This window comes from Pyrgilauda ruficollis, unplaced genomic scaffold, assembly GCF_017590135.1.
Source record: "Pyrgilauda ruficollis isolate IOZ18807 unplaced genomic scaffold, ASM1759013v1 scaffold8, whole genome shotgun sequence".
Classification (NCBI taxonomy): domain Eukaryota; kingdom Metazoa; phylum Chordata; class Aves; order Passeriformes; family Passeridae; genus Pyrgilauda; species Pyrgilauda ruficollis.
The window spans coordinates 1,951,218-1,964,421 of record NW_024529932.1 but is presented as its reverse complement, the minus strand read 5'-3'; the positions used below and the strand labels follow the sequence as shown (position 1 = coordinate 1,964,421).

Below are 13,204 nucleotides of genomic sequence, written 5' to 3'. Positions count from 1 at the left end.
AAATTTTGTTGTATTCACATTTTTCTTTTAAAAGCTACTAGAAAAGGGCCTTCCTAGTATGCAACAGTCCCTCTTACAGATGATCTACAGTCTTCTTAGTTATATGGACCTGTCTGCTATTCCTGTGAAGCAGTTTAACATGGAAGTGCTAAAAACAATTGAAAAATACGTACAGGTAAATATCATATTGTTTTTATATTATTATAGGAATTTAGCCTCATTTAGTCTCCTAAGTTGATTTTCTGTGTAAGAATTTAAGACTAGATTAGCAGGGGGGGCTGCAAGTGTCTAGTGTGGTGCAAAGTTTGTAAACATCCTGATGTCTCATAGCCTGTGCATCCCCAGAGAAGATGCCTGGCTGTGTGTTCACTGTGGGGGAAGGTTGGGCTTCGGCCTTGGAGTACCTCAGAGCAACCTTAATGCCACTCAGAGCCTGAGTGACCATTGTTTAATTACTAGCACAAGGGAGGTGTGGCATGAGCACTTCTCTTCAGAGACCTCTGTACCTAATTCTTGACAAGTGAAAAATACATGGGAGTACTAGGAATTCACAGAGGTAAAAATCCATGTCAAGTCACTTTATTTTTAAATGGGGATTCTGCTATGGCCCTTACATTTATTCATACTGATTAAGACATTCAGGTAGGAGATTTTAAATCCTCTGCCAAGTTGGCTTTATCCACAGGTCTCCCAGCTTGTGGGCCAGTTCCCTAACAGTGACACCTTAGGCAGGTCTTGGTCTCTGATTTTGAAATTATTCTGCAATGCACACTTTGTCACTGGGCAAGAGAGACAAAGAATATGGATATTCCAATTCTGCATTTTAATTACATGGTAAAAAATACAGCTATAAAAAGCAAATAATCTTGAATGTGTGTGAATCTCACTTTCTGTTTGCTGAGTAAATATATTATTTCTAGAGCATTCACTGGAGAGAAGCCTTGAATATCCTGAAATTGGTAGTTTCTCGTTCTGCCAGTTTAGTTCTACCTTCCTATCAACATAGTGATCTTTCAAAAATGGAAATACATCGAGTGTGGAACAGTGCCTCCAAGGAGCTACCAGGGAAGACTTTGGAGTTTCATTTTGATATTTCAGAGGTATTTTTGTAGTTTTGTTTCTTAACACCTTAATTCTGTTTTCTCACTGGACTCTCTTACAGCAGTCTTTATCCTGCAAACCCTTGTAACTTCATAGAACTGAATGGTCCTAGTGACTTTATCGGGCAATTCACTTTATTGTTAAGAAGCTGCAGAACTGTTTGCAGGATTATAGATTATTTCATATAGATAATAGTGAGCTGTTGAGGTTAAAAGGAAATGCAAGCATAAAAAGGCATATGGTGCTATTTGCTTTCCTGTCAGTATAGTTCTGGAAAATGCTGAGCATTCTATTGTCAATCCAAGAAAGTATTTCAATACCTTTTGGAAAAGAGACAAAGTGTTCAGCACTCTTAGGAAAAAAAAATTTAAAATATGCAAGAAGTGCAGATTTGAAATTAACTTCATAAGCTTTCTTGGGTTTTTGCTGGTTCTTATGTCAGGAACTTGTGTGGCAGTTGCTTTGAGTGTTATCTATCCATGAACATAAGCTCTGGCTACCAAGTATGGCAGTTGCAACTCAGACATACACAGTGGAAAATAAGAAACATACCAAGGGATGTGAAATTTTCTGTACTCCTTGTTTTATCCCTGTATATGATCTTCAAAATCATGTTTCTTCCAACTGAAGCAATATGACTCTTCTAAGTTCATTCTGAAGCAGGGTGCTACTGAATAATTACTCTCTGTTTAAGACTCCAATTATTGGGAGGCGGTATGATGAGCTGCAGAGTTCTTCTGGGCGAGATGGCAAACCCAGGGCAATGGCTGTCACCCGAAGCACTTCCTCAACCTCATCAGGATCTAACTCCAATGTCCTTGTTCCTGTGAGCTGGAAGAGACCCCAGTACTCTCAGGTAGGTAGCCTACTATTCATTAGCAAGTTGCAGACCCTGTGTGCTGAGTGTCTTTCTTGGACTCAAAAATGGACTGAGTTATGTCCATCTTCTAGCCCAAATCTGCTTTTCTTTCAGCTTGCAGGAAATGCATCTCTTTCAGACCTCTTAAGAGGTCAGATTTAAGTAAACACGACGCATGAGTTCAGATTTTAGCAAGGGTATATAGCTTGTGCAACTTTTAAAGTTGTTTCCTTGGGAAAGTCAATAAAAATTACAATTTTCGTAGAAGTAATATTTGATTACCTTAATGATTTTGTTTATCTGCCAGTTAAAATAAAGCCATGCAGAGTAAACTTATTTTTTGCTCTTTTTTCTTTTTTGATATAGCAGGTTATACAGCAGTGACTCAGGCCCAATTCTGCAAAAAAAAAAAAAAAAAAAAAAAAAAAAAAAAAAAAAAAATTTATGCATGTGCTTAATTTTAGGCTTCTGAACTGTCTTTTTGAAGTGATGCATATGAGCCAATGCTTTCTTAATATACTCAATGGAATTTATAGACTAATTTAAATATAATAAACAGCAAAATCATTAACAGCTATTTTTATGTTTCCTTGATGCATAGCTGGTCTGAAAGCAATCCTTTGAGCATTTAATGACTAATTCTTTGGTTGGTTCCTCTCCTAATTAAAAATTGCTAATGTATGTTTCTAGCCACAGGGAGAATGCGTGGTTAAAAAATGCTCACTTGAGAAACATCTTGTTTTCTAGAAAAGGACAAAGGAAAAGCTGGTGCATGTCCTTTCCCTGTGTGGTCAGGAAGTTGGGCTGAGTAAAAACCCTTCAGTAAGTAGCCTTGTATTGACCAGTTTTTTGTTTCATTGTGTCCTAAGCATTGAAAGTGAAGAACTGTGTCTCCCAGAGTTGCTGACCAGATTTGCATAGGTTTGAAGCCACTGCTGTCATTGTCCTTTGCACTGGTCCAGGCTGTGTTTCTGAGCATATGGACCAGGGAGTGGATGGCCCTTTCACTTAAAGAAGATTCACTTTGGGAGCTATGTGTGGTTTTCCTGTGAGAACCTCTGATGCTGTAGGTTTTACTTAAACCATCTCAGTGAGTAGAGAGTAACAACCTCTGTATTAACAATCCAGAGCCTTTATAAAGTAAAAAATTATATTACATAAATAAAATGAGGGGGGAAAGGGTGTGTCTGATTTTTCCATTAGACACTAGTTCTGATGTTACTCTTTAAAAACTAGTGTTACCTGGTGCCAGGAAAAGGGTGATTGATCACCCAGGGTGAGAAGCTCTTAAAATATTTATTAAATGCTTTCCAGAGGAAAAAAAAATCTTCTGAATGTTTTTGAACATAGTATATATCACTTGTATAATGGAGAACAGGTCCTTTGTTTCTGCAAGACGGGAACTGTTTAATTTGTGCAACTAAATTGCAGATACAAGTATACTCAGTAGGAAAGAAAAAATTATAGCTTGTATTTTCTAATCTTGACATATTTTTTAACAACTTGTTAATTGGAGGGGGGTTTTTAATGAACTTACTGTATCATCCCCTTGACAGTGTTTTCTATGCTAAGTTCTCTGAATTTTGTTCCTATATATGTATACAAACATCCAGGCAACATCAATCTGCAGCCATTAGGAGGTAGCTGTAATATTCTTGGATGTGTTCCCACAGTATGAAGTTGTTTCTTTGTACAAGTTTAATCTGAAGGCACCTGTCCAACATAAATAATAAAGAGTGTTCTAAAAATACTCAGTGAAGGAATTAGGTGTGTACTGGAAATACAGTCTTCTGAATAACCAATTACAGCTTTTAGGAAAAAACAACCAGAGGGAACAGTTTGTAACAAAAGAAATCCTTTGGATTGTAGGTGATTTTTTCTTCCTGTGGTGATTTGGATCTGATTGAGCACCAGACGAGCTTGGTCTCTTCAGAAGACGGAGCAAGGGAGCAGGAGAACATGGATGATTCCAACAGTGAACAGCAATTCAGAGTCTTTAGGGACTTTGATTTCCTAGATGTTGAGCTGGAAGATGGGGAGGTACAGTATATTTTCTCTGAAAGAGCTTTTTTATTAAAACACTTTTATTATACTCCTTCTGCTAAACACTTCTCTTCTTGTAACATAAAACTTTAACTGTGTATCTATAAATGTACTTCTAAGTTCAGATTATTTATGATCTTCACTTAGTGTTTATTTCAGTAGCGTAACAGTAAAAAGACTACCACACCCTTCCTTTCTGAATCTACTTTAGGAAACACTGCAAAACTGGTAGTGGAAAATAAAGCCTCTGTTCTAGTACCTTTTTGGTGAACTTACTTTTAAGTAAACTTATTTTAAATACATTTTGTAAAGATTTAGATTGTTAAGAAAAGATATATATTTGCTGGTTAAAAATGTATAAAATGAAATTGTTCCAAATCTGTTGATTCATAAGGAACCCTCTGAAACATTAATTCAGGCCTTCAGGCTGCTGTTATTCCTGCAACTGCTGATGAAATCACTTAGAGATGTACCTTCCACACAGCTGAGGTGTCTGTGATTTCATCAGTTCATGCAGGAGCTGAACAAAATCCTGAGCACCCAGATCAAGTCTTGACAGGTGAAGGCTGTCAGCTCACCTTGAGCTGAAACTGCTGAAGGGAAAAATTTGAAGAACTGATAAATTTTTGGGGGCTACACCCTTTAACCTTGCTAATATCAGACTTGAGGTATTTCTTTCTATTTGATCAGGAAAGACCAAAAATTTATATCTGTTGCCAAACAAGTCTAACAATTTTGTTGCTGTTTAAAAGTTCAGAAATTATTAGTTCTTTTGAAGGACTTAAGGCTCAGATGTCTTAATTGTGGACTTGTTTCTAACATGAATTCTCTCAGTCATCACTCTTAACCCTGAGAAGAACATGTGTACAGGAATAAATATTCCTTTTTCTACCTATTTATATTACAGTAGTAAAATAATTTTAAGGTAAACAGAACACTCAGATGTGAACTCATGTGCATCTGAATTTTTTTTTCCAATGAAGAGAAAGGATGAAGGAATGGGAAAAAAAAAAGCCCCAAAGTCCTTATTTTTCCAAGGCAGGAATTTCTGTATCAAAATTAGTAGTCTTGGCTCACAGATACACATGACTTTGCTAAGGAAAAAAAAAAAGCAACTAAAAAAAAAAAAACAAAAACCACAAAAAAAATCTGAAAGGGTAGTTGGCAGCAATGGTTGAAAATACATTAGACAAATATTGAAGGAGCTTCAACGTTCCAAACAAGGATTGATGATAAAACAATAATGCCAGGTTATCTGGCAAAAATACACTGGCTGCCATAATTTCTGTGTCTTAAAAGCTTTCAGAAAAGTAGGACTGCAATTTTGTTTGATGATCACTCAAAAATTTTTTGTCTACTGAAATTCAGGAATTTCTTCTTTCTCTTCACCAGTTAAAATTATATAGAGAGTATAAATAATTGTGCACAACAATTCCTTTTAAAATAAATTTACTTTCATGGACTCTGACTCTGCAAAGATTTTTTTCTATACATGTGGCCAGCTTCAAGACTGAGGCCTAAATTAATTGATATCCTTGTGGTCTTAAGTTGGTCATGGAACAGATACCAAGCTTCTCTAGTTTTATGTGAAGTAAAATTAAAAATGTTGAGTTTCACTTAGTGGTTTTTTAATTGCCATGGATTGCATTCCAAATTTTAGTTCAGACTTGGCTTACTACTATTTTAAAAATAAACTTAGACCTAGTGTAAAAGGCTACTTCTCTAATGACTGAGTTGAAACTGTAACATTTACATGAGTGTGGTATCTTCATAAAAATGAAAAAATAGTGTTAGAAAACTAAAGCTAGCAAGAGCAACATCAGTTCTTCAAAAAAGTGCCTATGATTTTAACAGGCCAGTGATGCTTGGATCATCTCCAGATCACAAGGTATACTTGTTTGAAATTTCCTAAAGATGTGAAAGCAAGAAATAGTTATTTTCAGACTTAAAAGGTAGAGTTGAAGTTTGTGTGATAATATTTGTTAAAATTGTAGGCAAATGTTTGTCTATGATGTCTTTGATGCAGTGATTTTACATAGATTCTTTCTATTTGTTTTTCTATCTGTTATATCTGCTACCCAGGAACTTCAGGTAAGAATGCTACTTGAACTCAGATGTGCCAGCATATGTTATGCCTTCTTGCAAATTTATATTGTAGAATAACATCATAGTTTTGCTGTTGCCTCCCCCCTTCAGTGTGTGCGTAGGTGAGTGTGTGAGTGTGTGCTTGCATTTCTGACAGGTGCTTCATTTTTCGTCTTGTATTAGAAATACTTTGGAGGTCTTTTTCAAAAATTCTGCATCATTTTAAGGTTTTTTTTTTTGACATGTTCAACAGTCTTCACAAATTTTAAAATATCTTAATTCTAGTATAGGTGTTTTTCAAACTGAGCCTTTTCCCCTTGTGTTATCTTTGTGCATGATTAATGTGTAGAAACTTCATTATCTATAGATAATGGGCCATTGGGCCATTTGTTATTAGGGGCTAATTATATATAATTTCTACATTTTCTGTTGTGGCATATTGTCTCCTGTTAGCATCTTCCTAAAGCTGACATATGAGACCTCAGTCAGTTTACATTATTGCTATCAGACTCAATTTAATTGAATAAATTAATTAATTTCTACAGCTTAACTTAATACAGCTGTATGGTCTGACCAACTTTCTTGGGTCATTTACCTTGTGAGGAAAACTGAAATGACACATCAGTCATTGCCAGTTTGGGGCCTAAATTTTTAGTTTGTCAATGCATAGAGAGAACTGAAATGATAGAGAATTTAATGAGTTGTGCAAATAATACAGAAATCAGCAACCACAGAATTTTGCATATCTGTTTCTGATAGTTTGTATATCAGTTATTATGCAAACACAACCCCCAAAAATCTGTGTCTCAAAATGCCTGTGCTATAAGAGATACATTCATATGGAAATAGTGCCTTACTGCGTAGCTCCACAATGCTTCTGTCTACGCCTTGCAATATTTGAGTGTTTCCATTAACTTTGCATACTTTGTCCACACAGTTAAGGATGAAAACTTGTGTGAAAGAGGTTTTGCATGATTCTTACTGCCTCTGTGGAGGAGCTTTACTGCTCTCCCCCACACAGGACTACTTTCCCTTCTGTCTCTCCTTTCCCCTGGGCTGTTGTAAAGTTTGCAGTAGCTGCAAGGGCACATCTGCTCCTTTACCAGAGGGTGGTGACTGTAGAAGTTCTGTGTGGTACCTGCTCCCTGCCGGCCAGATACACTTATAATGTGACTGTTTTCCTCTGACTTGATGTGTACCACTGGTGGCTTTTCAGATTGGAGATGGCTTTGCTCCTGCTGTAGATAAAAATGAACAGCTTCTCAAATACATCTTTGCTCTTTCTTTTTAATGTGGAAGAAAGATTGCTAAATAGACTACAAAAACAACTCCATCTTCATAGGGATGTGCTGACCTCTTGTTTAAATTCAGGATGGTTCTGGGTGCCCCTGTAGCAAACTTACACTAATCCAAATGCTATGGGTATTTGAGTTATAGTGTTTCATCTCTTTCACCCTTTCCCCTCACATTTATTTCACTACTCCTTCTAACTGCATGCCCTGGAAGTGTCCCTTTTATTTTTCATCTTTTTGCTGGTTTCCTTCCTTAATGCACTACAGAATATAACTGCAACATGAAATATTCCCATAGACATGGGCTGCTAAATTTACTGATGGCTTTACTAGGCATCATGAGGATAAGGGTGTGATGACAGTCATCTTTGCTTGCTTGCTTATTTATGTCATTTTGTGATTTGTTAGTTCAGTAATTGATGTGTTTGTGGAGGATGTCTAGTTGCTGCATGTGTCCTCCAGCCTTTGAGGGGGAGGATGGACAACCAAAGAATTTGTTAAAATAAATAGCTTGGGACTGAACAGTCATTTTTATGGTTTAAAGAGGCCTAATTTCTTAACTCAGATGTGTTCTGTTCTCTTTCCACCCAAAACTACCATATGATACCAGTCCCAGGGTGAAAAACACAGGGTTCTTCCAATAACGTGTCAGGCTTCATAGCAATGTCGTCTTCATTTTCGCTTCGTTATAGTGCATTCCTTAGTTTTAAATGTTCTTGTGAATTGCAAGGGTTGTCTTTTTCCTTAAAAAATATTTGTTTCTGTTTTCATCATACTTGTTCATGAAACAGTGAGCTTAATGTCATGAAACTGAACTTTCTCTCCTATTCAAATTCTATAGTCCATTGCATTAAATGGTAATGATGCAAAATAAGATCAATTTGTGCAAGTGTGTTGATTGTTAAGGAGGTAAGATTGCAGTTTAATTCATTGCACATCATGCAGTTTGGTACCCATTCAGTAAATGTCTGAGTAGTCCCAAGAGGGCATCGCTCAAGTGTTTAAAACCACAGCTCTGCTTAAGGGGCCTTACTGAACTGAGACCTTTCTCGGTGATTGCACATAATTTTGATCCGCATAAACCCAGGAAATAATCACAATCAGTTATTTGATAATAATATTAATTTTTAGGCAGAACTATGTTTTTTTCAAATTAATATTTAAGTATCACTGTCAGCTTGAATTTTCACCAATTGACTTGCTTAAGAGCATTGCAACTTACAGAGTCTTGTTTAAAACAGGCAGCCCTGAACCTTAAAAGGAAACATTTTTCTCTATAAATTTCTTTCTCATGCTGATGCAGAATTGAGGGCTTTCCTATAGGTAAAGTACCCAAAACTCCATCTGAATACTTCTGGGGTGACCTTTCTTGCTATGTAAGGCCCCTTTTGCCCCTGGAGGTCCATGGCAGGGACAGTTGTGGATGTGGTCCTGCATTTGCCAGAGAGGAGCCTGGCTAGACTGAGGAAGGGAGTGAGAGATTATTGCAATCAGGGAAAAGTCATCCTTACCACTGGAAAATATATACAGTATACAGTAAATAAATGGAAAAGGGGTGGAAGACTAATTGTCATCTTTACACATGAAAGAAATCAAGTGATCTTTTTATCAGTTCAGCAGCCTAACCATTAAGCAAATGGTTACATCATTTGCTTCATGCACTCAGCTTTATGTAACTGTGTGTGGGATCAGAACTGGAAGTCTGATAAATATAAAATGCTTGGTCCATTTGACTGTGTCCTTTTTAAAATGTGAGATCACAGGCAATGCTTATCGGGCTATTCCCAAAATATAGTTTCAAATAATTCAAGTAGATTAAAGAATAAGCAATGTGGGCCTAGAATAAGTTTAAAAGGTGTGCTGCTTAAGATGTTACGTTTTTTGTGTAAAGCAAGGGTTTGTTCAAATCTACTCACTGTTATGGTTATATATATAAAGCAAAGAATCTAAAATCTTTAACATAAGTTTTGCAATTGAACCATTGGTATGATCTGTGCTTCTAATACTTTTAAACATCATGAAAAAAATCCTTTAAAATTGCTTTCAAACTCTTCCTTTGCGAATCACTGCTCTACTGGTATTGAGGAGTGTGTATATGTGGACTTACCAAAACAAATTCTTAAATTAGCGAATGCATGAAAAATATCTAATACTGAAAAGACTGAGTGTTCATTTAACTGCCATTTCCATGCTTCTGCTCTTATCTCCAGGTGAACAAGCAAGATAATGCTTATTTCAAGATTTTACTATATTTTTATATAGTTTATATATTTTAAATATATTTCTGGAGCTAACTTTAGCATATGATTATTTTTATATCAAGCAAGCTGACCCTCTGTCTGATTTCAGGGTGAGAGCATGGACAACTTCAACTGGGGAGTGCGCAGACGGTCCCTGGACAGCCTGGACAAGTGTGACATGCAGCTGATGGAAGAGAACCAGCTCTCAGGGAGCACACCCAGCCTGAACAAAATGAACCATGAGGACTCAGATGAGTCATCAGAGGAGGAGGACCTGACCACCAGCCAAATCTTGGAGAACTCAGACCTAGTAAGTTGCAAACTTGAAATTTAGGAAAAGATAGGGGGGTGGGTTTAAATGAGCTGGGATTTTAGTTTCCTCTTCCCAGGTGCAATCTAATGAGCTGAAATTAGTGGGTGCATTTTCCCTTATTTGCAAAGGTAAACAGGAATTTTTATGCAAAGTTTGAAACACAGGAATCATCAGATCTTATTATTTGCCTTTTTTTATTAAGGGACAGTTTTTGACAATTGTCCAATAGTAAATATTTCTGATGTATTTAATGCTTAAAGAAATAGAACAAGATGCCAGGTTGGTAAATGGTGTCAGATTTTCACTGTTCACTTCTGCAATGCTTTTAATCAAATTTTTATGAAGAAATATTGAAAGGGTTGTGTCTATATACAAACTAAGAGAGCCACTGTCACTGCACTGTAAGTCACTCTCTGCTTTGCGTGTTCATGAAAGCAGCATGTGGTAGGGTAGCTGTATACTCAGTTCTTTTGTGCTTTTGTTGTCTTTTAAACAGATTATAAATCTTTCCCCGTCTGAGGATGCAAATCATATTGACTCACTTTCTACATCATGTGACACAACCTCAGCAGACCCTCATCATTTTAACATGGGAACATCCAGCTTTGATGTGTCTTTGCCTGTTATGAATAATCTCCAGGTGTCTGAAGGACCCAAGGTGACTACAATTTTTTCTTTCTTTTCCAACTGGACTGTATTTTATGTAACACTGTTACAATTTTTTTTTTTTTTGCTTACACTTCATATAGAGTTTGATCTGTGAAATCAAGTACATTCTGGCTTCCTCTGTCTAGTGGCATAGTACAATACATTCATGCACTACTTCACTTGCCATCATTTCCTTTCTACTTATACTTTCTTCATTAAGAGATTTTATTGTTTCTTAAATATGTTGCACTGCATACGCACCAAAGTAGTACAAGCTCACCAGAAGACAAGTTCATGAACTGGCTACAAGTTACAACTCCAAGGCAATATTCTTTTGTTCTTCATGCTGAATTAAAGAACAATATGCCAGCTCATGTGGTGGGTGTATGCGTGTATTCTCTGAAATATTTTTGTATGTGGGGACCTATTGTACAGTTGTATGCCCTGGATTCAGTACTTGTCTTTTGGCAGACATGCAGAAATTTTAAATTCATGACCACAATATTAAACTATCCTGGGGGTGGGGAGGCAAGATTTGCAAGGATACAACAACCATATTCAGCAGATTGTATTTCAGAGAACTGTATCAGAAGATGAAGACAAAGCAAGGTTGGTAAATCTTTATCAACATAGGGATGGTTTCTTTAATTATCTGTTCGACAGTGTTTGCTCATGAGAGATGAGTTGAACCTACTCCTTTCAGTGTCTCTCCAGAAATACAATCTGGTTTTGTGGGGGGTGTGTGAATTAGTGGCTTGATGATTCTGTTGGCTTCTGTCAGTAAAGCTTCTCTGTCATGTCTAAATTGAGTGACTTCTGCAGAAAGAGCAGAAGTGTATGAGACTGAGGCAGAGGAAGAATGTATTTTCTGTCAGGGCAGAGGAAGAATGTATTTTCTGTCATCATTGGCTTTCCTTCTTGCCCTTGCCCCCTCCAAATGCAGCCACACAAAAAATTGATACTGCTAGCACTGCATGTTTCAGAAGGAATGGAAACTTCTATAGAAGAGGTCATAGAAAAGGAGGCTGGAACTGTGCTGAATATCAAACAAATTGTGTCAGAAACCGCTGCAGTCGGAAGAAAGGATGGGAGGAGGGAAGTGTTTGTAAGGATAGAAAAGGAGGAGAACCTCTCCAAACAGTGGCTGTGGAGAAGGTAAACTCATTATCATTTGTCAAAACAACTGTTGGTAGACAAGTGACCACATAACAACCATAAACAGCAGAAGTTGGCAGAATTTCAGTTCAGGAAGCAGCAGTCAGAACAGACACATTTGCCGGTGGGAGCTGCAGCTGATCTCATGCATCCAGCTGCAGTAGCTGTTGGTGTGTACATTAAGAAATTAAAATCACAGCTTAGGAGTTCAGTGTATGTCTGGGAGTTTGGAATCTTTACTTTCAAAATCTCTTTAATGTCCTACGTGCCAATATTCATCAAAAATTAAAAGCTTTGGAATAAGTAAGTGAAGAATGTAAAATCAGAGCATTTTATTGTAGGATTGACAGGCAAATTCAGCTGGTCCTGTTAGAGATTTGATATTGGTGTAAAATACAGCCCAGGTTACAGCTGTCACAAAGATGATTGAATTGGTCAGCACGGAATGCCCTCCTAGTGGGGTTTTTGCCTCAAAGGTATTTTCTTCTAGTGTGCATACTTCTGTATTTTTACTCAAAATAATTTGGAGTCAATGTAAAGAAGTTATCCAGTTTTTAGTCAGAAGTCTTGAAACTTACACCCAAATAATTTTTATTTAATTTCATAACATAAAATTGGAGCTCTTTACTGTTTCTCTTTTCCTCTGAATTCTTCTTTTCAGAGAGCTGATGAGGTGTCATGAATGCAAAGGAAATTTTTTTTACTTCTTCAGTGATTTACAAAATGTTTAGTTGTTGCATCATAAGCAAAACCAAAAATATCTCAACTTTTAAACAGATGCAGCATTGAGAGAAACATTACATGATTATGTAGCCTCTTCCTAGATGTTTCAGTGCCAAAATCCACGTATTATTGTTAACAGTACTTAATTAGTTAAACTTATTTTTTATTAACGATAGTGGGATAATTCTGTGAGGTTACATGATGCTATATTATCTGTTTTTCCAGTTACCTAAACTCACATATTTCTGGAAGTGTACTACAATCCTCCATTTATATTCAAAGTTCACTTTTCTATTTTGCTTTTGGGACATCATGTTGGACTCCAGTGGGTGGGAGGTGTTTGCTTCCTCTTCCTTCCTCCCTTGCTCTATCCCATCAAAATGTGTTTTCCTCCTACAGACTCTGTCATTGCAGTGAAGAAACTGCAGTGGTTCTTTCAAGCTAATATTTAATGTATGAAACTGGTTACTACTAATTATTTATTGAATAAGCATGAAACATTTACACTTTTCACCAGGTGCTTTGGTTCCTATTCTGATAATTCAGCCATAATAGCTTGCATTTGTCTTTTCAAGATGGTTTGGGCTCTGACTCATTTCATTCACCCTGAACTCAGGAATATTCCTACCTCTTTTGCTTAGAAAACAAAGCAAACCAAAAGATTATTCTACTTAATTTCTGACCCTGTCCCCTCTGTTACAAGTCTTGTTTAATTTTTACAAACACAAATCCCCATAATTAATCT

General features: G+C 36.7%; 1 protein-coding gene across 4 annotated transcripts in view; it reads left to right on the top strand.

Annotated features, from left to right (window-relative positions):
- The window catches only part of FRY (FRY microtubule binding protein), a 158,689-nt gene that overhangs the window by 124,621 nt on the left and 20,864 nt on the right, over nucleotides 1–13,204 (top strand). For 3 of the 4 annotated variants that reach the window (XM_041487219.1, XM_041487221.1, XM_041487220.1), the window contains exons 47-54: nucleotides 35–175; nucleotides 921–1,100; nucleotides 1,796–1,957; nucleotides 2,708–2,782; nucleotides 3,830–4,000; nucleotides 6,086–6,094; nucleotides 9,730–9,930; nucleotides 10,430–10,591. In XM_041487219.1, the coding sequence (XP_041343153.1) occupies nucleotides 35–175; nucleotides 921–1,100; nucleotides 1,796–1,957; nucleotides 2,708–2,782; nucleotides 3,830–4,000; nucleotides 6,086–6,094; nucleotides 9,730–9,930; nucleotides 10,430–10,591 (1,101 nt within the window). The remainder of the gene's footprint in view (nucleotides 1–34; nucleotides 176–920; nucleotides 1,101–1,795; nucleotides 1,958–2,707; nucleotides 2,783–3,829; nucleotides 4,001–6,085; nucleotides 6,095–9,729; nucleotides 9,931–10,429; nucleotides 10,592–13,204) is intronic. The other variant, XM_041487222.1, reaches the window with a different exon arrangement.